Raw genomic sequence first — 21,936 nt, 5'->3', positions numbered from 1 at the left:
CGTAAGGGCAATCACACAGTCTCTTGGTTCATAATCAAGACAGTTAGCATTTGGCATACCAGCAATCAACAGTTTCAAGTTCTTTTGTCAAGTTCTCAAATGCTGGCTCATCTTAAAAAGGTACTGTACTGTCACCTCATTGGTGTATTTCTGATCATTGTGCGGATCAATCATGACATGAGGTTGTCTTTCAAAAACAACCAAAAAGACACAAATACCAAAACAAAAAAAAATTTCGAAGAGGGTGATTCATCAAGTGAAGATCTGGGAGTGGTTCCGAAGCTACATAATACTAGTGGCAGTATCTATGATCACAATAGTACAATTTCAAGCTTTGCTCCTACTTCTGGGGGTACCATTATCTACACACAAATTTCTGCGCAATTTTTCTTCTTTGCGGTAAACACAGCAGCATCTGTGGCGGCAGGAAATGCCTCTACCCAGTTTGAGAAAACATCAGTGCACACCAATACATAACAATAATTCCTAAAGGGTGTTAACTGTACGAAGTCGATTTGTATTTCCTGAAAAGATCCGTCTGCAGGAGGGATATGGGATGGCTCTGTTGGTATTGCTTTACCAATATTCTTCCTCAAGCAAGTAAGACAGGTCATTGCTCTCTTTACCTGCATGAGAATAGAATCCTGGCACACACCAGTAGACTCATCAGCCTGCACCTACCCTCTTTGCCTAGATGAGTCAGACCGTGTGCCACCTCAGCTAGACTTGGAAGATATGCTCTGGGGGCTACTGGCGTACAGTGTCAACCTGCCCACAGTCCTGAGGACTCCTGGCCATACCCCTTTGTCCTCCAGCCTGCCTCTTCCTGCAGGGAACACAAATGTTTGTATCTTAATTTAACTATCATGTGTTTGCAAAGAAAAAAATAAGAAAAAAGAAACATCTCTAGAGGAGAGAAAGAAGAAGAAAATGAAAAAGAAAATGTCAGGTTTGTCATTCACCAACAGGCATATCAGTGTCTATCACTGGCGTGCGCAGCACATTTTATTAGGGGGTGCACCGCTGGAGGGGTGTGTCTAGCAAAATCTATTGATGGTCAACGCATATAAAATATCCACCCTTGTACCAATCCTAATAAAGCAGATACATTGTCAGATGTTGTGGTGTGCACCAAACAAACACCCCAGATGGCACTCACTGCAATTACACTGCTCCTCCTCAGCCTGATCTGGCTCCCCCTCTCTTTCCCCTGCAAGCTGCAGCAGCTTACTTACAAGTCAGTCACTCACTGAAACTGACAGTCGCAGACTAGTACTGCTACTGCTGGAAAAATGAGTGACGTGTCAATGCTGCTGCCGGCCGCCTGCCAGTATTGAATTTGTCTTCCTAAGAGGAACGCTGGCTGCATGCTGATCCTCATCAGTGGCTGGCGCTGGCATAGCATAGAAGGAGAGAGGTGTATATGTGGCTGGTGTGACGGGTGGGCGTGCGAGCAGCATGATGTCATTACGTTACATCACGCTGTTTTTGTACATAGAGGTGGAGCCAGAAGTTTGAAAGCCGGTGGCAGTGGCACCCTTGATTAACCCAGGCGTCCGGTCAGTAATGCAGTCCTGACAGGGTGCAACGCAGAGGGGACAGTAATCAGCCTGCTCCGCGATCGCTGCCTCAGGCATGTGAGATCGGGGTGCCAGACATTAGGGAGTGCCTGTGCGTACCAGGCACCCCCCCCTGCGCACACCTATGGTGTCTATACAAAATTTCCCTTCACCAGTATTGCCATTCTCCACCCTTTGTGCATGACAAGGCACACTGTAGTAATACTGGTGTCATCGTGCTGTTGAGATATACTGGGTTCGGACAGAACTCTGAAGGACCTAGGCATGTGAAGTTTGAACTGTACTTGGGTCCATGTATTGTACCACCCTGTGTGAATGCAAAAGATGAAGAGGAAACTGTAGAGAAACAGAATAGAGGTTGGTGACAGATGAGTTTTGTAGAGGTGAAGAAGATTTTATAAAAATTGACAACTGGATTGGGCACTACGGGTAAGTGATTCTCTACTTGGTCTACTCCCCTTAAAAAAAAAAAAACATTTCTGTGTGTCTTATCTCTACTGGGACTATCCCAGCCATCAATCCAGTGTCCTGTCCATCCTAAGTTCATAGGGAACCCGGTATCTGTGAGATAATTTCCTCTACCTGTGATGGACATGCATCTAGAACAGTGAAATGTGACATTAGTAAGTTGCATTTATTTTGTTCTTCCCATTAGCCGAATCTGTGTTTTCTATATGGCTTATGATTCTTTACTATATATCCCTTGGTCCCGTCTATGTGTTTAATAATGTGGCTTGTGTTTTCTGTCTAGGGGATCTATATTGACTATGTGTCCTACTACTCCTACAATCTCTGGCAAAATGCCCTTCCTTTCTACAAGTGTAACATATTATTGACCATTAGGGATCTGGGGTTTGGACTGATGGATCTTTCCTGTATGTGCAGTATACTTACCGTCCTCAACCTCTCCACCTGTTGATCTCTGCGCCTAGCACTATTCTGGTGATGTTCAATAGCACACTATCTAAGATTAGCTACTGTGACCCCTTTCCAATTTTGCAAAGAAGTCTGCACCCTGACACTCAATGCCTTATTGAGCCCGTCCACTTGCACAGAGACAGCCATCTCCCATTTGCCGAATTAGTGTTTACCAGTGGTCTTATCCAGATGGAGAGTTTTCTATTTCTGCAAGAGACAAACAACAACAAAAAAAAGTTTAACAAGCTTCTAGGTCATGCGAAGTATTCATTCAATCCTTCTCATCCCGTATTAAGGGTCTGTACATGGTCCATTAAACATTTCCGAGCTCATCTTTACTAGGGGCATTACTAGGAACAAATACTTCTTATATGGTAACTGAAAGAAATACCCTGGGGTTACCTTCTCTGCCGCTTTCCTGCTGGCAAATACTAATGTGCGGACAGGTTTTTCTCCATTTCTGACGTTACTTTCTTGATTTTTTTGTTTAATTTTTTGGATTGTACTATATATGTACACGAATGATACCATACTTACCTGTTCCACTGGTCTCAGCCACTTCCCCCACAGGCTACTGCTCTTCTTTTACTGGTTGGATACTCCTCTGGGTACATGAGAAATGGCTGAAAACAATCAGGTCACCTTCTCCTCCTAAATAAAACTTCAACATTCATTAGTACATATATAGGTTAGTGTCATATTTTTATTATTTTTTATAGTTTGTATGCTGGCCGTAACTGCTTCCACATCTACATAAGGCGGTGTACTTGCATTCTCTTTTTTTCTCTCTTCCTGCTTATTTATTGTTGCTACAAGTTCAAACAGTTCTTATATTTCCATTCTTGTCTTATATAACTTTGGTTAAACATACCACCTGCAATACCTTAGGATCAAACTCACCAACCCCTCTTGCTGTCACAGGTTTAAACAATTTGTATGTCTGACCCTTTGTTTCTTGTATTTTATCAAACATATCCTTAACCTTAAGTTCTGTAATACCTCTGGTTCAAAGCTGCCCACTTTAGGGAATGGTTCCCTATCATTGTTAGTCATATATACCCACTCATTGCATAAAACTTCTGTGTGTGAACCATATTTTTCACACATGATTAACCTTGCTGAGCCTTTTGACCACAATTCTACCTGAACCCTGTCTAAACATCTCTTACTTGAGCAACTGGCTCCCATATTTGTGGGTCTCTTCTAATATCTTTAAAAAATTACCACAAACCCCAAAATACTCAATATAAGTAGACGGTGGAAGTATACCCTAGCGCATTCCACTCACTCTCGCCCATGCTGGCCAGTACAACGATACACTGTTGGTAGCGGATCGCAATGTACCCAACTTAGGGCTCCTATCAGACCTTACACCGTAATTTCTTTCGGTGGAAGTTCTGTTTGAAATATTTTCCTGAGAGAGGCAGTGAAAACTTCCTTTTCGGTATCTTACAACTGGAATTGTTTGTAGGGTGAAAAACAGAGAAATTAGATAACTATCTTTCACCCTTTCCAGTGAAGCCCACCAGGGAGATTTCCCGAAGTTATCAAAGAAAAACCCCTTCGTCTATACAATCACGTCTGCGTATGCTCTTCCACAGCGCATATGACACAATAATATCACGTTGCGCTGTGCAGAACAAACGGACATGTGATGCAATAGCACAGCCTATAGATAATAGTTATCTATATGCCCTACGATTGCTGTAGACCACCTAGCTTAGACCACCAAGAGTTGTATGGGATACCACTCAGTCCACTAAGACCACCTAGTTAATAACGCAGGGTTGCGAACCCTATGCCACCGGGCCTCTACTAACCCAGTGTGTCCACCTAGACCACCTAGCTTAGACCACCTAGATCACTTCAGCTCTTGGGTTCAGCATCCACTCACTCCTGCATTCGCTCACTCAAATACACGTTATTTTTCTGTACAGAAAATTAGGATTCATTCAAGTTGGCAGCTTTACCCCCAGAGGTAATTTTTTTTTTTTTAAATTTATACAAAATTTTGTTTTTATACTAATTTTCTTTAGAAACCGGGTGGTTTGGTGCTATTGTAGCGTGGCTACTGTCCCGCCTTTAAACTAAATGAACTATTGTGTAATTTGTACTTAGCGACCATATTTCTTACGCAATTTGCGTAAACACGCTACCGTGCGTGTCTTACGCTGCGTGCGCAGTCCTGTACTTTGTCCGAGACACGTGTACAAAACCGTACGTCCGCAATTAAACAAATTCCACAACTTCTATAAATGTGAGCAATGCCAACTATAATTGCTCACTTAACACAACACACATTCTTTCTGTATAAACCCTCTTACTACTGGGCCAGAAATGCGTTTTGTGATTTTACTCTAACTTCCTTAAATACTTATTTTATTTTTAACGATATAGCAACAAATATCTCTGGTTTCGTACAGATCTATAATGACTCTAGCAATAATCAATCATTTAAATGATATGATTCAGATTGGATAGCTATCTTGCAGAACATACACTGATATAAATATACACATAATTATAATAATATTATATATAATATATATCACTTGACTCTCATAGAACCCCACACAGTACACACCTACTGAATGAATGCATTTCCTTTAAACTCTAATTTGCATATCAACAAAGGTTCATATGCCTGTTCAAGAGGGTAGTGGGACAGGTTAATTAACATTTCAATGTCTATCCTAAACTAGCAAGCAGAGTTAACTAATTCTTGCACTAAATATTCATCTCACTTAACTTTCACTAGGCCCAGCTGAAACTATTTGTAATTGACTATGGCATGGGTTAAATAAATGCATTGGTAACTCATAAATCGTGTTTCATGTGACCAAGGAAAGCTGATTGTTCTGGGCAGACTAAAAAAAACAGCCATCTAGAAAAATGACCTTCCCAAAATGGCCGCTGCTCCTCCCCCTTCCACATCCATGAGGGTTACACAAAATGGTGGACAGGCCATGTGGTTAGTCCAAAATGGAGGACAGACCAGGCGGCTTCCTTTGTCACAAAGAAATCACACACCATGCAAGCACCTGAAGTTATTTTAGGCCTGAGTTAAAAATAAAAACTATATCAAAGCTATGCAGCAACTTTTAAATATACTTTTAAACCTACTTAACAGATAAACAATCCAATCTGAATCAAACACAATATGACTTATTTGAACCTTGTTTTGCAACAATAAAAATACATTTTAGCATCTTAAATATTATGAGAAACGCATTGTCCCTTGAAATTCATATCATTGGCTTACTGATAACACAAAAATACATTAACGTGAATGTTATTTTCATCAGCTTCTCAATGCGTCCATTGGAGCCGGTCAATTACAGCCACATTTGTAACGTACAGTGCATCATTAAGACCCTGATATCCCGTAAGAGCCCTCATCTAAGAATGCCAAATTGATTTCTCACAAATATTTAAAATGCCCGCTCTAATATATATTGTAAATGCCTGCACATCTTATTACCAAATCCCATAAATGTGCACTGTACATCGCACAACACTGCATCCCATAAGAGAAAACAATACACCCACACATTATCTGAGTTCCAAAGCTCATTGATGTATATATTTGTTATTAAAAAGGATATGGATTCAATATATATTACAAAGTACAGTATACCTATAGTTACAACTCATACAGTAAGCAGTTAATACATAGTTACATACAATTACATACAATTACATACAATTTCAGTTACATGCCAGTGAAACAATTACCATTCCCTCCAATGTAGCTTATGTCTCCCTCTCTCTGTAAATAAATACAGGAACTGATCTGCCAGCAAAGTCCATCATCGTCTGAGACCAAAAAGCAAGTCCCTTCCTGTGTGGTCAGCAGAGTATTAACTAGTTTCTGGGGGAGGAGTTCATGATGAGTCACCAATTCCTTTGTATATGGTAATCCGATTCAGCCTTGGAGACATCCAAAGGGCTGGCCTGAGTTCCCTGTCCTCTACCTCTAAGAATATCTATTGTTCTAATAAAAGCGATTTTAGCTTTTATACATGTAATCATAATTCCGTGTTGCAATGTACTACAACTTAATAACAAGTATCAAATTAATCTACACATTAAGCTGGTTGCTTCTATAGTAAACATGACAGGTCTATCTGTTTCCGTTCAAATAATACACATACATGACACCACTTCATTACATATACAATTCTAAATCATCATGATGTCTGGCGTTTGATATTATAATTATGTACTGTATGAAATAAGTGTCGAATCCATCTCTATGGCATGTCCGTGTAAATGCGTGTGTTACCATATATTGCTGTGCTCGCTGCGGGTATTTGCAAGAATAGCGACTTAAATGTGTGTAGTTTGTTTGTTCTCTCTATGTAATATTTTTGATTTTGACAACATGTACACGCACACACATTCATGCTAGGGTTAATTTTGCTGGGAGCCAATTAAACTACCAGTATATTTTTGGATTGTGGGAGGAAAAACCGGAGTACCCGGAGGAAACCCACGCAAGTACGGGGAGAATATACAAACTCCCCACAGTTATGGCCATGGTTGGAATCAAACCCAAGACCTCAGTGCTGTGAGCCAGTAATGCTAACCATTACACCATCTGTACTGCACTACCACCTATAAGAGACTCAATCATCAAAAATGGAGCTAAGTGCATCATGCTGGGGCGCAAGATGCTTCCGTGACTTCTGCACATCTCCCGAAGAGGGTCGCAGATGTTGTGGTACAGATGGGAACGTCTACTCCTTTATACCCACCACGTAAACGCTTTTACAATCCAAGCTGCTATATTGTAGACCTTTCCCCCCACACGTGCCAATTATTGTACACACCGGCGCATGGCAAGACGATTGGAATGAAACAAGAACACTTCCACCGAAGGCTTCGTAGAATGCATGCTCAATTTTACAGTATTCTTATTAATTTGAGTAAGATTTTAAGGCCCACAGTATGCAGTGTTCTATGTACAGTATAATTGCAGGATATTTTAGAAAATGATAGGTAAACCATTATGCATTTTATATTTATATTCAGGATTTGTATGCAAAAAAATATTATTGGACCCACCCATAAGGAGGAGAGGAGTAGGCAAATTGAGAGTACCATGTAAAGAGACTGGAGAGGACACCATAACACCCTGAGGAAGACTGGAAAGTCAAAATGCATTGGTGAAGGGGAAGCAAAGAGACTGTTTTAATCCACAGGACCTAAGGGGTGGATGCTTCTTAAAGGGGATGGTGTCTTACTTGGGATTTAGGTGGTCATTCAGAGTTATTCGCTCGCTAGCAGTTTTTAGCAGCCGCGCAAACGCTATGCTGCCTCCCACTGGGAGTGTATTTTAGCTTAGCAGAAGTGCTAACGAAAGGACCGCAGAGCGGCTACAAAATAATTTTGTGCAGTTTCAGAGTAGCTTCAGACCTATTCAGCGCTTGCGATGACTTCAGACTGTTCAGTTCCTGTTTTGACGCCACAAACACGCCCTGCATTCGCCCAGCCACACCTGCGTTTTTTAGGCACACCTGCGTTTTTTCGAACACTCCCAGAAAAACGGTCCATTGACACCCAGAAACGCTCTCTTCCTGTCAATCACTCTGTGGCCAGCAGTGCGACTGAAAAGCTTCACTAGACCTTGTGTGAAACTACATCGTTCTTTGTAATAGTACGACGTGCATGCGCAGAAGAGCCATTTTTTTGCCTGATCGCTGTGCAGCGAACGAAAGCAGCTAGCGATCAACTCGGAATGACCCCCTTATATCTAAACCCTTCATGCTTGAAAGTGTGCCTTTCCAATGGCCCTTTTGGGGTTTTGATGATCCATCACCTACGCTAACTACCATTGGAAGTGTGAAGCAACCAGGACAAGCAAGGGTTTCAGACCCCTCTGAGTTACCTAGCAATTGTGGTGTACCTATACTCAAGAGATATTGTTCCATCTATGTGTGGTAATGCTCTTGGAAAAGAAAGGACATTGGGGGTAATTCCAAGTTGATCGCAGCAGGATTTTTTTTAGCATTTGGGCAAAACCATGTGCACTGCAGGGGAGGCAGATATAACATGTGCAGAGAGAGTTCAATTTGGGTGGGGTGTGTTCAATCTGCAATCTAATTTGCAGTGTAAAAATAAAGCAGCCAGTATTTACCCTGCACAGAAACAAAATAACCCACCCAAATCTAACTCTTTCTGCACGTTATATCTGCCTCCCCTGCAATGCACATGGTTTTGCCTAATTGCTAAAAAAAATCCTGCTGCGATCAACTTGGAATTACCCCCATTGTCCGTGCCTTGGAAATATTGGATTAAGAAATTTGGCAAAGAGACTTCTTGCTGATTGACTAACTCTAATTAGGGTGCACTTGTCCTAGAATAATTTGTTTGCATGTTTTATGGTGGTTGACAATTAATAGAGTTTAAGCCACACCCAGTTTTGGAGTGCAGGTGATCGCAGTTATACAATAAGAAGAAAATGTATTACAGTATGTAAAATAAATTGGCATAACCTGTGAAAAAAGTTTAACTAAAGATGTGTAAGAGTAGTGAACTAAAGTTTGAAATGTGATTAAACACACGTCTCGCTGTGTATTCATCATATGCTGTTATCCTGTATTGAATTATACATTCAGATTCAATTATGAGTAAATATGATACTTAATTCTGAAGTGTGTAAAAGTGGTATATACAGATTTAGCCATGCTCATTTTGACGCGATGTGGCATGCTGCATCACATGCAGAGCTGCAACTATTTGCAGCCGGCGATTGCTCCATTAATTCTTAATGGAATTAATGGAGCGATCGCTGGCTGTGAATAGTCTCAGGCCGGCACACCATGCAGCATGACGTAGCCATGCTCATTTTGCTGCATCGCTACATCTGTATAATAAAATGGCCACAATCAAATGGTATAACCTAGGAGTACACTCTATAATATTACTATTAAGTAAAGAAGTCATAAGAATCTTCAGTAATAAAACTGTCCATCTGAACAGACGTAATTATATGCCAGACCTACTAGACCGATGTTGCGTGCAGAAATTATTACGGATAAATGAGTTTTTAGTCATTACTACATTTGAGCAATAGTATACTTCTAAAAAAGTATCCTGTACGGTGCTCCCAGGCCATGACATGTCTATGAATTCTGCAATGATGCAGATAATCTCTCGTGATAACTGCTTTTTCTCTGGCAGGGTCCACAGGATAACAATGGGATATGATGGAGCGACAGCGGATTTGCACCAGTCAAAGCTTTCCGGCCTCCCAGCATGCAACGGGCCCGTCCATAAATCCCTGCCCCCTGGCTCAGGCAAATCAGTTTTTTTGTTTGGTGCGGCAGGAGCTGGACCATGGTCAGAGGGCTGCTGGATGTTAGCAGCCCCAAGATTTCTTATTTTATTTTTTATAGTCTTACTGTTTTTTGAGTGATTTTCCAATATGCGTATAAGACGCTGTTAAGAAAGGAGTCGCTCCAACAACTCTCTGCCGGGTCGCGACAACACTTACCCACAAGTACTGTGCTGTTTCGGCGGGCGTCTGTGTCGGATATACTAGCAGGTCCATCAGACGTTACCAGGCTGTGGCCGGAGCACGAGGAGAAGGTAAGGCATCGGTTCCGCATAGCACATGGAAGACGGACACAGCCGCACTGTTTTGGAAGGAGACTACCAAACAGTAGCTGACGCGCCGTCACCATGGGTGCTCCAGCGCTAGGCTTTAGGGATCAGAGGCTCCAGGAATAGTATGAGGCCACGATTCCTAGGGTTGATGTCAGCGGTGGGGAGTCAGACGCTCTCCTGGTCGCCCCTCCCCCCCGGTTCATGACCAGTTTCCGCTGAGTCTCCCGCCATGAACCGTTTCCTCACTTCTGTCTCAGATCCTACCAGCTACACTGGAAGATGAGGATACCCGGTCACAGCATATGAGGCTGTATGACTGTGGGGTCTGTGTTCACTGATTGCTACCACGAGGGGACCCGGTCGCAGCATAGGCAGCTGCATGACCGGTGCTTCAGAGTTCACTGAGGGCCCGGTCGCAGCATAGGCAGCTGTGTGTCCGGTGCATCTGTGTTCACTATAGCTTCATGGAGTGGCAGTGTACACTAGTAGCGTCTGGATCCACTCCGCATTCGCCAATGTATTGATCGATCCTGGAAGCGGGGTAAGTCTCCCTGTATCCCACTCTACTGAGTACGGGCTATACAGCACTAAATCTCTATCTACAGTTTGAGTATGAATAGTTAGAGAAGTGCCTATTGCATATGAGTATGTATACCATTACTGTTTCTGTTGCATTGCGTCTGAATACATTACATATGTTAAACATGATTTAGTAAATGTGTTCTCCTACATACTTAAAATATTAATGTAGTTGACAATATGCTCATATTGCTTAATATACTAATGTATAACGTGACTGCTAGTATGCTGCTGACTATGCTACAGGTTTGTCAGTTTGTTTTGCAGATCCTCAATGCTGGTGCATGAGGACGATCGAATGGATATAATTTTAAAAGGTAAAGTGATACAGTCACAAAATTGTGTAGTGCTGAATATTTATCATGTAATAAAGAGACAATGGTGAGGACACTCATACCATGTTTAAAGTTGTATTATCCTCTTATTATCTGGTTCAGGATGGCTTGTCTGCATAAGGTTTAGCTCAGCAGGAGCAATCTACAGCCACACCACACTGGGGGCCTGGTTGGTTCTTGGATGTGGGGTCACCCGGAATGCCAGGTGCTGTAGGAGTGTATCCACCTGGGGCTATATTTGCACAAGCTTATCCAGGAAATTAGATGGATAATCCCCCACAATCCTGTACCAGGAATAGGGTTACAAGCCCTTACATACACCAGCAGCTTCTCATAATCAGTGGTAAGTAAATCTTCACTCTCGTAGACTACACATTGTTTAAATTCATCAGTAGATGAAAGCCCTATTATTCTACTTCATCATATGAAAAAGAGATAGATCTCAAATATACCTGAGTTAATTGAAAGCAATAAAGCCATCTTATCCTTAGAGGATACAGTAAAGCCTGTGTTAAAAACCAAGGCACCTGTGTTTAAACATCCCAATACTTGAGTTCCAAGAAAATCATGGAAGAGGTTAGGTTACGCCCAATAAAAAGTTAGAATTCTTAAGAAATGGAATTCCTATGATATGCTTCCAGCTGGGGATTGTTTAAAAAAAGGGGAGATGGCTCCTAAAGTAGATAAGGAGACTCTACAATAGCTTTGCTTTCAATTTTCCTGTCTAGGGCTGTCATGAGGCCAAGCCTTGGCTTCGGCTTAAATGGCAAAGGCAGTGGTTGCCTGGGCTGATTCAATGGAAGGAGATTTTTTTCAAGAACAAGAATCTCATATGGCTCATATAAAAGACTGCAATGTTCCTGGAAGCATTGGATATGGGCAGAATATTTACTCCAAGGCATCAGCCCTAACTTTACTTGCTCATAGAGCAGTTTAGCTGGGTATGTGGAACACCATACTGGATATGCCCAATATCACCAGATCTTGGAAGCTATACAGTGTGGGGCCTGGTAAGAAATACCAGGTGCTGTAGATGGAATCATTGTATTGTTCTAAAAATATTCCTTTTTGGCAGAAATTAACATAATTCCGGTGTCAGAAGCAGACTCCAAGAAAGTCAGGTTCCTTCCACATACAGTTCACGCATTGATATTACACTATCAATAGAATCCTGTCATAGGCTGAATCACACATTAGTGTGATTTCAAATTAGGAAACCATTGAGCTACCAGAAGATCTACAGTGTGGCCCTGGTTAGTAATCATAGAATACCAGGTGCTGTAGAAAAATATAACCATCAGCGGATGGTGTGGTCTCCGCCTGGGAGATCCCAGGTTGGGGGGGGGGGCAGACTTCATCAGGTCACAGACCTGGCATGGTGTCTAGTTATGTTTCGCCTTCAAAACAGCCTCTCTCAGCTATAGACAAAGGCCTGGCTTTGCAAGAAGCAGGTCAGAAAATTACTTTGGTCAGGAATAGTCATTCAAGTTCCTCTGGCAAACAAGGACAAGGTTTTACTTCAACCTGGTTTAATCAGAAGACAAATGAGTCATTTCGGCTCATACTAAATCCGAAAAATGCTGAGCAAATACATTTGGAAACATGGAATCATATGTTCCTTATGTGGGGCATGGAGCCAGGTTTTTTTTTTTTTTTATGGATCCCTGGAGATACAGGAGGCTTACCTACATGTTCCTATACCATTGTCCATCAGTGTTATCCAAGGTACGGCTATTCCTCCAGAAAAGCATTTTTCCCATTTAGGCTTTACCTTTTGGGTTAGCCACAGTCCCCAGACTATTTACCAGAAATATGGGGCACCTTATCTCCGCCAGCAGGGGTTAAAGTTTTTTTTCCATACCTAGGATCTTTTAATCCTGGCACAGTCACAGATTGCTCTCGTCTTCGGCAACAGCAATAACGAGTTTTCAGGCAAGCGACTCATAACTTGGGGAAAATTGGCTCCAGTTTCGTCACATCGGATGACTCTTGGGGGCTGTACTGGATTACGTCTGCAGAGCGTAATCTTTTACTTCACAACAATAAATCCAAGGTTCACTATAGGATTTAAGAATCGCCACACAGTCAAACTGTATCCATTCACGCAGCAATGCGGGGATGGGTTTGATGGTATCTACATCAACAAGAGGGAGTATGTACAATTCCACTCTAGGTCTCTGCAGTGTCTGATTCTTACCTAGTAGAATCTACAACCACGCCACACTGGATATGCCCAGACTTCATTGGATCATGGAAGATTAGCAGTGTGGGCCTCGCTGGTACCTAGAGAGACCAGCTGGTGATACAAGGTGTGCTAAGTATTAATGGATTGCATCAGATAATAAAGACTGACTATGGTACTTACGATAAAAGTAAGAAGGTCATTAGCCTGGTGGCTGCAGACATCCCAGCGGGACAAATGAAAATCCTTTTAATATCAGATTGTAGATTCTGACACTAAGATTAGTGTCAGGGAGATTATGTTCCCAAAGTGCTGTCTACCAATAAAGGTTGAAACCTCGGGCCATATACAGGACACTGGTGTAGGCACGAGACAGTCTTTATGTGAAAACCAGTCCAGTTCTGCTCGGACAAGACAACGGCACTAGAGCACCTCTACATCGGGAAGTAACTCTCAGCCAAAAAAGGGGATGAAGAAGGTAAGTCACATATACCTAAGAGGATGGATTTCATCACCCAAGCCTTGTCCGCTGTTTTCAGTCAGAGAATCATAAACGGGTAAAAAGACTTTTTTTTTCAAGTCGATACACCAATGGGCTCTACACCCAGAGATCTTCCGGAATCTAGAAAAGAAGTGGTGCATACTAGAGATGTATCTCAGAACGTCTTAATTGAACAACAAAGTACTCACATATGGAACAAAGGATCCCAGGGCGATCGTTGTGGATGCCTTATCAGTGAGACAGGACCTTTGTCTGGCAGATGGTTTTTTTCCTCTAAATACCCTATTACCCAGGGTGGTGAGCAAGTTTAAACAGGAAGAATAGCAGAGAATGGCAATGGATGCTCTACTTCAGCTTCCTCAACATCCAGACCTACTAATGCAGGGTACTGGTTATCACAGACATGTGGGTCGGCTGTCTTTGACAGCGTGGCCACTGAAACCTTTATCCTCAGGTCAAGAGGATACGTTCAGACAGTTTCAGAGCAAGGAAACCTTTCTTAGCTTGCATATATCACCAAATATGGCAAGCCTATATTCTTTGGTACAGTGAAGGAAAACCTACAGCCACACCACACTTGATATGCCCAATCTCACCAGATCTGGGAAGCTATGCAGTGTTGGGCCTGGTGAGTACTTGGATGGGAAAACATCTGCAAACACCAGTTGCTGTAGGTGAATGGCCCCAAGATTTTTTTCAGAGTTCCAGGGTCATAGCATTCCTACAGGAATTAATGGCTTCCTTGAGAGAAGCAATGGTCGTCATCGACTGTAGAGTTCCAAAAGTAAATAACCAACTTACAGGATGTGCGTATCTTTTTCCAGGGTATGCTGCGCATCAACCTATGGTTGTTTTTGCTACAGTGCCGTGGGACTTGGTTAGTCCTGAAAATCCTGCAAGTTGCCCCATTTGAACCACTTAAAAATATAGATTACAAATGGTTGACAGCTAAAGTGTCTTTTCTACTGACTGAGTCGTCAGCTAGAAGAATATCAGACTTGGGGATTGTTATATTGTTCCCCAGTTCTGATGGTTAATCCAGAGAAAGTAGTTTGCAGAATCAGATCTGGGTATCTTCTTAAGGTGATGACTAACTTCCACCTTAACAAAAGGAAATATTGTCCCAGCCATTTAGAGTCTGGACTTTTTCTGCGGAAGATGCATCGCTGGACGTGATCCGTGCATTAAGGATCTACGTAGATGGTACCAGTGTCATCAGAGAAGCATATTCTCTTCATTTTTTTTATGGATTTCAGTGACCTGCTGGTAGGCAGATACTGGCAAGGTGACTTCGAATGATGAAGCATATTTTCAAGCTGATCTCCCTGTTCGGGCTAATGTCTCTGTTCACTCTACTCGTAGGGTAGGCCCTTCATGGGCAGCACAATGTGGTGCTTAAACGGAACAAATATGTAAGGCAGCCATATGGTCTTCCGTTTACACATTTTTTTTTAAGACATTATGCCTTGGATACCTTTCCATCTCACGATGCTGAATTCGGACGAAGGATTCTCCTGAGCATCAGGAGCGTCCCCACCACTAAACTGCTTTGGGAAATCCCATTGTTATCCTGTGGATAATCTGTGGACCCAGCTGGAGAAATCTACGTTATGGTAAGAACTTACAGTTGATAACCGTATTTCTCCTAAGTCCACAGGTTCCACAGGGATCTCACCCTGACGCACCTGATTTGAAGATCCTTTTTTACTCACTAAACCTCTTCCTTCTGGCATGGAAGGGTGTGCATGTGTGTTCTTCTCACCGGATTAGGGTTCTACATAGTTCTCCAGGCTTGAGCTTTGGAATACAACTGATTTGCCTGAGCCAAAGGGTGGGGATATATGGACAGGCCCGTTGCATGCTGGGAGGCAGGAAAGCTTTGACCAATTAGTGCAAATCCGCTGTGCTCCATCATATCCCATTGTTATCCTGTGGACTTAAGAAAATACCATTATCAACTGTAAGCTCTTACCATAACCTATATATCTCGTGAGGTCCACGGCTGCTTTGCTATAGCAGGTAGGCTGCCATTGCCTGGCAACTTCACAAATTGGGCGAGACTTCCTCTTTAAGCTCAGTCCCCTTGGGTAGTAAAATGGCCTTACCGCAGAAAAGGAAGGGGGAAAAAAGTGCTGGATCCTCTTGCAAAACCACTTGTGGTATTGTATTTGCTTTTAATGCTGGGCATACACACTACATGTATCTGGTCAATCTGCCAGATAATGGTGGATCACCCAGAAAAATATTGATTAGTTATACTGGATCGTCTAGCATGTCCGTTAATGTGACATTTCCCCATTCCTTCACATGGGAAGGAAACTGGGAGAGGTCTCCTCCCTAGAGGAGGAGCACAGATATTGTGGCCAGTACACAGACATATCTCAGTGTATGGCCACGGTAACTGCTGTGTGTCAGGCTGCCAGATAAAACACCTGTCTGTCAGTCTAAATGTAATACTAAAGTGTTTGTCACAAAATTTCCAACACTTTATAATGTTTGTTACATCCCCCCCACAAAAAAAATTAAAAATTAAAATCACAAAATAAATGGAGGTTTAATATCTTGCAGCCAATCAAGTCTGCAATGGTATGCAACAGAGACGTTATTAGACATATTGGCTCCCAGTGCGAATAATAAAAAATGTGCCCCCCCCATAGGCATTATAAAAAGTAAATTTGTGCGCACACCCCCCCCCCCCCCCCCAGAGATTCTAACAAATAAAAGCTTTAAATATTTCCCTTTGCATGCAGTGAGTCTATATAGTATATTAGTTTCACCTTTTAAGTTGAATTACTGATATAAATGAACTTTTGCACGATATTCTAATTTTCTGTTTTTCACCTGTATAGAGGCAGGGCATATCTAGAGAGGAGGCGCCTGTGCAGGCTCCGTCTGGGCTCCCTCCTCTCTAGCCGGCAGCGCTGTTGCTCTGGGTGCTAGGGTTCCTAGGGGACCCTAGCGCTATCCCTAAGCATAGAGCGCATGCGCAGATCTCCGGGAAAAAGGCGCAGCAACCATTTTTCCAGTGATTTTTCTACTGCGCATGTGCGAAACACTGGGAAAATGCCCCCATGCTATTTTCCCAGTGATCTCTGCAGTGCTGCGGGACTCCGGAGGGAAAGTATTAAAAATAATGGGTGCAGGGTATGCGGTTTGGGCCCTCCTGGAAACCCAGGGGCTCGTGTGCACAGCACACACTGCACAGATTATAAATACACCATTGTATAGAGGTCATAAGATCAATGCTTCGTAACCTCAAGCACTGACTAGCTGCATACGGGTGCAGCTAAGTGCATTCACAATGCGTATGCACATGTGAATCGTTTGCAGGTAAAATTAGTGTGGCCATATCTGTACACTATATGCATTACAAACACTTATCTTTCATAATATCTTTCATAATATTTAAACTACAAAATATAATGAAAATACTAACTTTGGTATACATTTTGAAAATTGTAAACTTACTTTTGGCTGGAACTGACGGGCAAACAGCAAGTATCTCTGAATATCTTCAATTGAATAAACTCTTTCTATAGACTCCTCATTTCGTGCATGCAAGTCAACTATTCTCCGTGCTATTGCATAATCTGTTACCTGAAGAAAAAAAAAAAAAAAGTTATATAAAATGTAAATATACACATATATATGCATACACAGATAAGTTTTTTAAACCAAAAAAAAAAAAATATCCCTTTTTTTCTGGATGATTATGTATTGGACTTTTTTGCCACTTATTCTCTTACATATTTATTTTAGCACTAACTCAAGTTATATGTATGAATGTACGGTATTTATGCAAAACTTTATAAAAACATAAAACACAAAATGCAAACTACAAATTTATACAGCTGCCATTTAGTTAAGTTTTAGCCATGACATTATAACCAGTTTTGCTTTTGTACTTGACAGTGTGCACTTTTGTTTAACCGACAGTACATTTCTACTTTAGCCAATTTTTGAAAATGAAAATATTACTGAAGTCAGCATAATACATCTTTTACACATTAACAGCATTCTATGAAGATTTCAAATACTAACTGTAATTGATATTAATATGTATATTAATTTCACCCTAATTAAGTTTTTCAGGACTTATAGCCCTGTATTCACCAATGATTTTTCCTTTCCACAGTTGATATTGGGATTTTTCTTCCTGGTGAACCAGTAACTGCTGGACTCGGCGCTATACCTGAGAGGACTTGTTTTACATTTTATTTTAAGAGAGTCTTGGCAGTGGCGAAACTTGTGAGTGGTGGGCCCAGCTGCAAAAATGCGCTTTGTGTCCTCCACCCCACTCAAAGTTAATAATATGCCACATGTGGGCGACAGGGAGACTTAGAGGGTGACAGGAAAAAGCAGAGGTTGACAGGGAGAGGAAGTGGGTGACTTGCAGTGGGTCATGGGAAGCGGCAGGGGGTGATGGAGGAGGTGGTAAAAGGTAATGGGGAGAGGCTGTGTTCAGAGAGTGACAGGCAGATGGTAAAAGGGAGAGGCAAATGATAACGGGGAGTGGGTGAAATTTAGAGGCAGATGTTGAGAAGGTGAAAGAGAGGGAAAAGAAAAGGTTGACATATTACAAATTACAGTATTATGATTTACTTACTTGGGCCCACATTAGAGCTGTAGCGTGCATGGAGGATGGCTCATATACTCCTCGCACAGATCATGAGTGACCTCAGATGCTCAGCAATGGTGGCAAGAGTAGCTGCAGGACTGCCTCAAAGAGCATGCAGGCAGTCACTGGCAGACAGGAGACAATCTCCATGAACTCAAGGAAAGATTAGGAAAGGAGGGAGCAAAGAAATGGTCAGGCTGGGTGGCCCCTCCTCCTCTCCTCTGACTAGTCCATGCATTGATTTAGTCTTTCTTCCTGGCTGGCCTGGATACCAGCCGTTGCCATGCATGGACATGGCTGCCTCCACTCCTCCTCTACATCCTTTATACATTTGTTGCCAGGGACTGTGATGTCAAACCCCAGACTCTCAGTCATACAGTGGAAGTCAATGAAATTAGGAGTCAATGATATGATTAAAGGGGGAGAGCTGCCACTCCTTCTCTTGGCCGAGCCATGACAGCAGAGTGACAGCAATGATCAGCGTTACTGGGACTGGCAGCTGTATTTAATGAGTTAGTGTGACTCATTGTAATGCCACCAGCTACAAACCCCTTGACTGTGGTGGGCCTTGTTGCAATGCACCCAGCTGCACCACCGCTACCTCCGCCTAAGAGTTTTGGTCTTATCACCCACTCTCCCTGTACTTACTTACCAATATTAGTTGATCAGTTTAAAAATATACATGATTTTTTTTGGGAATCAATGGTGCTTGAAAATGTTTTTTTTTTTTTTCTGTGGGGGGGGGGGGGGGGGGGGTTGCGGAGGGCTTTACCATGATTTTTTGGCTGATTGTTTTTTTTGCCCAATTCAATTCCATTTTTACCCAAACAAAATCACATTTTCTTGAAAAAAAAAAAATACTATTCCAGGATAAGTTCCTGTATTTTTGCCACTGCGAAAAACAGGCTCTTATCCGGGATTTGTTCTGGTCCCAAAAAAATGCCCTATAAGTGCCAGCATCAGGGCTAATTGGATAACCCCCAGGGGATCAGTTAGCTTTGGTAGATTTCTGCGGCTAATTGAATTAAACCCTATATATGGAACTTTCCATCACAGAAACCAGGCTGCAGAGATACTACAAGTGTGATTTGGGGTTTATAAACTGCATCATTTCTCTAGTATCCTTAAGAGATGTACTAATTGAAAATTAACATAATTAAAAAGCATGACCTCAAAATTATTCTTAATTAAAAAGGGATTTGTTCTTATTTTTAGTACACTTTCTATGAACTATTTTGTAGCGTCACTTATTTGCATTTTGAACAGAAACAGATTGATCTCCGCATACAGTAGCATAGAACATTAAATGTAACAATATTCTTTATTGAACTTTCAGAGAATAACCTGCTTACTTAGTGGGATAGCAGATGTAATAAGAGATGTCCAATGTCTATCCATGATGGTTGATGTTATAATGGAGCACATTTATCAACGCGTTTGAGCTATTTAATACATGTTGCGTATCATATATGGTACCCCAGCCAATCAACTCATAACTGTCATAAGTTTAAAAATGACAGTTGGGAATGGATTGGAAGAGTACCATTTAGCATATGCATTGAGTTTTAAATAGCTAAAACTTGATGAATAATGGGCCCCTATGTTTGAAATGTTCTGTGCAGTCAGTGAAATTAATTTACGTTAACTGCCATATCTTTTTACAGATATCGGACAATGGAGCCAATCAACATAGGGTTAGGATAATAAAGCATGTTTTTAGGTTTTATTTATCTGTGCGCTGCAACTAAAGCTAGCAGCGGCTACTAATACCTGGCCCTGGACTGGTGAGATGATTGGCTGCTGTATGACACTGCACCAGTCTACCACAGGAGATGACATGTATAATAGCATTTCTTAATTTTCTGCTGTACTTTAACATATCACAGGGGGAAATATACCTCATTGCATTCATCCACTAAAATGAAGAAAAGGTCAAATCTTGACATTATTGGAGCTGAAAGATTTATATTATGCTTCAATGACTTTGAGCGTTCATATCTTCCACCGACAGGATTTGCCGCTGCTAAGATGGATGTACGGGCATTTAATGTGGCCTTGAAGAAATCATAAGCAAGAACTTAGTTGCTATATATTCTTTAAACAGACTCAAGTTTCCATAGATAATAGAACTAGTTGTCACCAATGTAACTATACACATAAAACCTACCAGATACAGTCATGCAATATATGAGCGATTTCAACATTAGTATGGCTTTTGCTAATTATTTCTTTCCCTTGATCTCAGATCTAAGGAAATAAGTCAGTTACTATCTGACCTAAACGAAAACATTTTTTTAAAATTTGGCACGAGGACCTCATTCCTTTACAGTCAGGTACACCCATTGTGCCAGTTTAGGCTAAAGCAAGCGAGTCAATATTTCCAATATTTATAAATGCAAGAACACAATGCATAAAGGCCAGAGCTGTTAAGCATTCCTTGTATGAAAAGGTTTATGGTATATTAGAAGTAAAATAAAATACTCAGATTTCAGTTTTGATAGACTACAAGTATTTGTTTCAAGCAAAAACAGTAAAAAATAAAATAAAAAATGAAAGCACAAAATGAGTAGAAAAAAAAAGTACTGAGTAGAACTCAGCGGAAGAAAAAAAAAGTGATGATATTTGCAATTTATAAACTTTTATTGCAGCTCTGAAGTCAAACATCTCAGTAGTATGGCCTACCAGCACTTACTATCATTTAGTACAATATAGTAGATTAAAAAGAATAAAATGGGAAAAAACCCTAATTTGTACAACAATAAATATTTGTGGTCCTCTCAGATATCTTTGATAATGCACGTTGGGTCAGATGATTGGCCTCCAATGATGCAATCTTGGGGCCTATATAAACTGCATGTAGTATTTTTTTTGGTTCATTTGTAAACACAATCTAAATGCAGCACAAACCACAATATCTTGCTCCATAGGGTAAAAAAAAAATAAAAAATGAAACTAGTAAATTAAAATTAAAAGCCAACATCTAGCCTGAAACAGGTTTTCTGTGTTCAGATTGGCTTCCTGCCCTTTGAAAAAGGTCCTAAATAAAACTACAGCATTTAATGCTGGCCATACACTGCATGATTTTGCAAATGATATGAACAAACAAGATACATAGCAATATCTGATATGAAGCTGTGTCTCCATAACACTGGTCTGGACTTTTTAACATGTTTGATTATAAAATAAAACCGTTTCTGCCTTTTTCAAATGCTGAATGACTAATGTCAATGTACAGTGAATGATAGTTCATAGGTCATACATCAGACGGATCTGAAAGATTATCGTTCAGAGTGTGGCCAGCTTAAGCCATCATAGCCATCTTACCGAGGCAGGGGTACCCAGAATCCCCCTATATAGGTTAGACTTAATGATTTGTGTAAGATATGAATAAAAGTGGTTGCACTTCTTGTACTGCATAAACACCAATTAAAACATTATAAAAAATACAAATTGCACTAAGTCTTGTTGCCTATATACATACACATTCCTGTTCTCAATGATACCTTAGTTACTGCATGGATTATTTGAACAGAGTGCATTATTATAAGGGGAAACTTGTTCATCTCCATCTCTAGTGATTATAGATGCTGAATACTTACCGATACATTCAT

At 41.2% G+C, this 21,936-nt stretch overlaps 1 protein-coding gene across 2 annotated transcripts in view; it reads right to left on the bottom strand.

Annotated features, from left to right (window-relative positions):
* Positions 1–21,936, bottom strand: part of LOC134927747 (maternal DNA replication licensing factor mcm6) — a 186,417-nt gene that overhangs the window by 54,958 nt on the left and 109,523 nt on the right. For both annotated transcript variants that reach the window (XM_063922651.1, XM_063922652.1), the window contains exons 11-12: positions 20,224–20,379; positions 17,176–17,304 (exon numbers count right to left, since the gene is read on the bottom strand). In XM_063922651.1, the coding sequence (XP_063778721.1) occupies positions 17,176–17,304; positions 20,224–20,379 (285 nt within the window). The remainder of the gene's footprint in view (positions 1–17,175; positions 17,305–20,223; positions 20,380–21,936) is intronic.

The sequence above is a fragment of the Pseudophryne corroboree genome, chromosome 5 (assembly GCF_028390025.1).
Source record: "Pseudophryne corroboree isolate aPseCor3 chromosome 5, aPseCor3.hap2, whole genome shotgun sequence".
Lineage (NCBI taxonomy): Eukaryota > Metazoa > Chordata > Amphibia > Anura > Myobatrachidae > Pseudophryne > Pseudophryne corroboree.
This window is presented reverse-complemented; position numbering and strand designations above follow the sequence as displayed.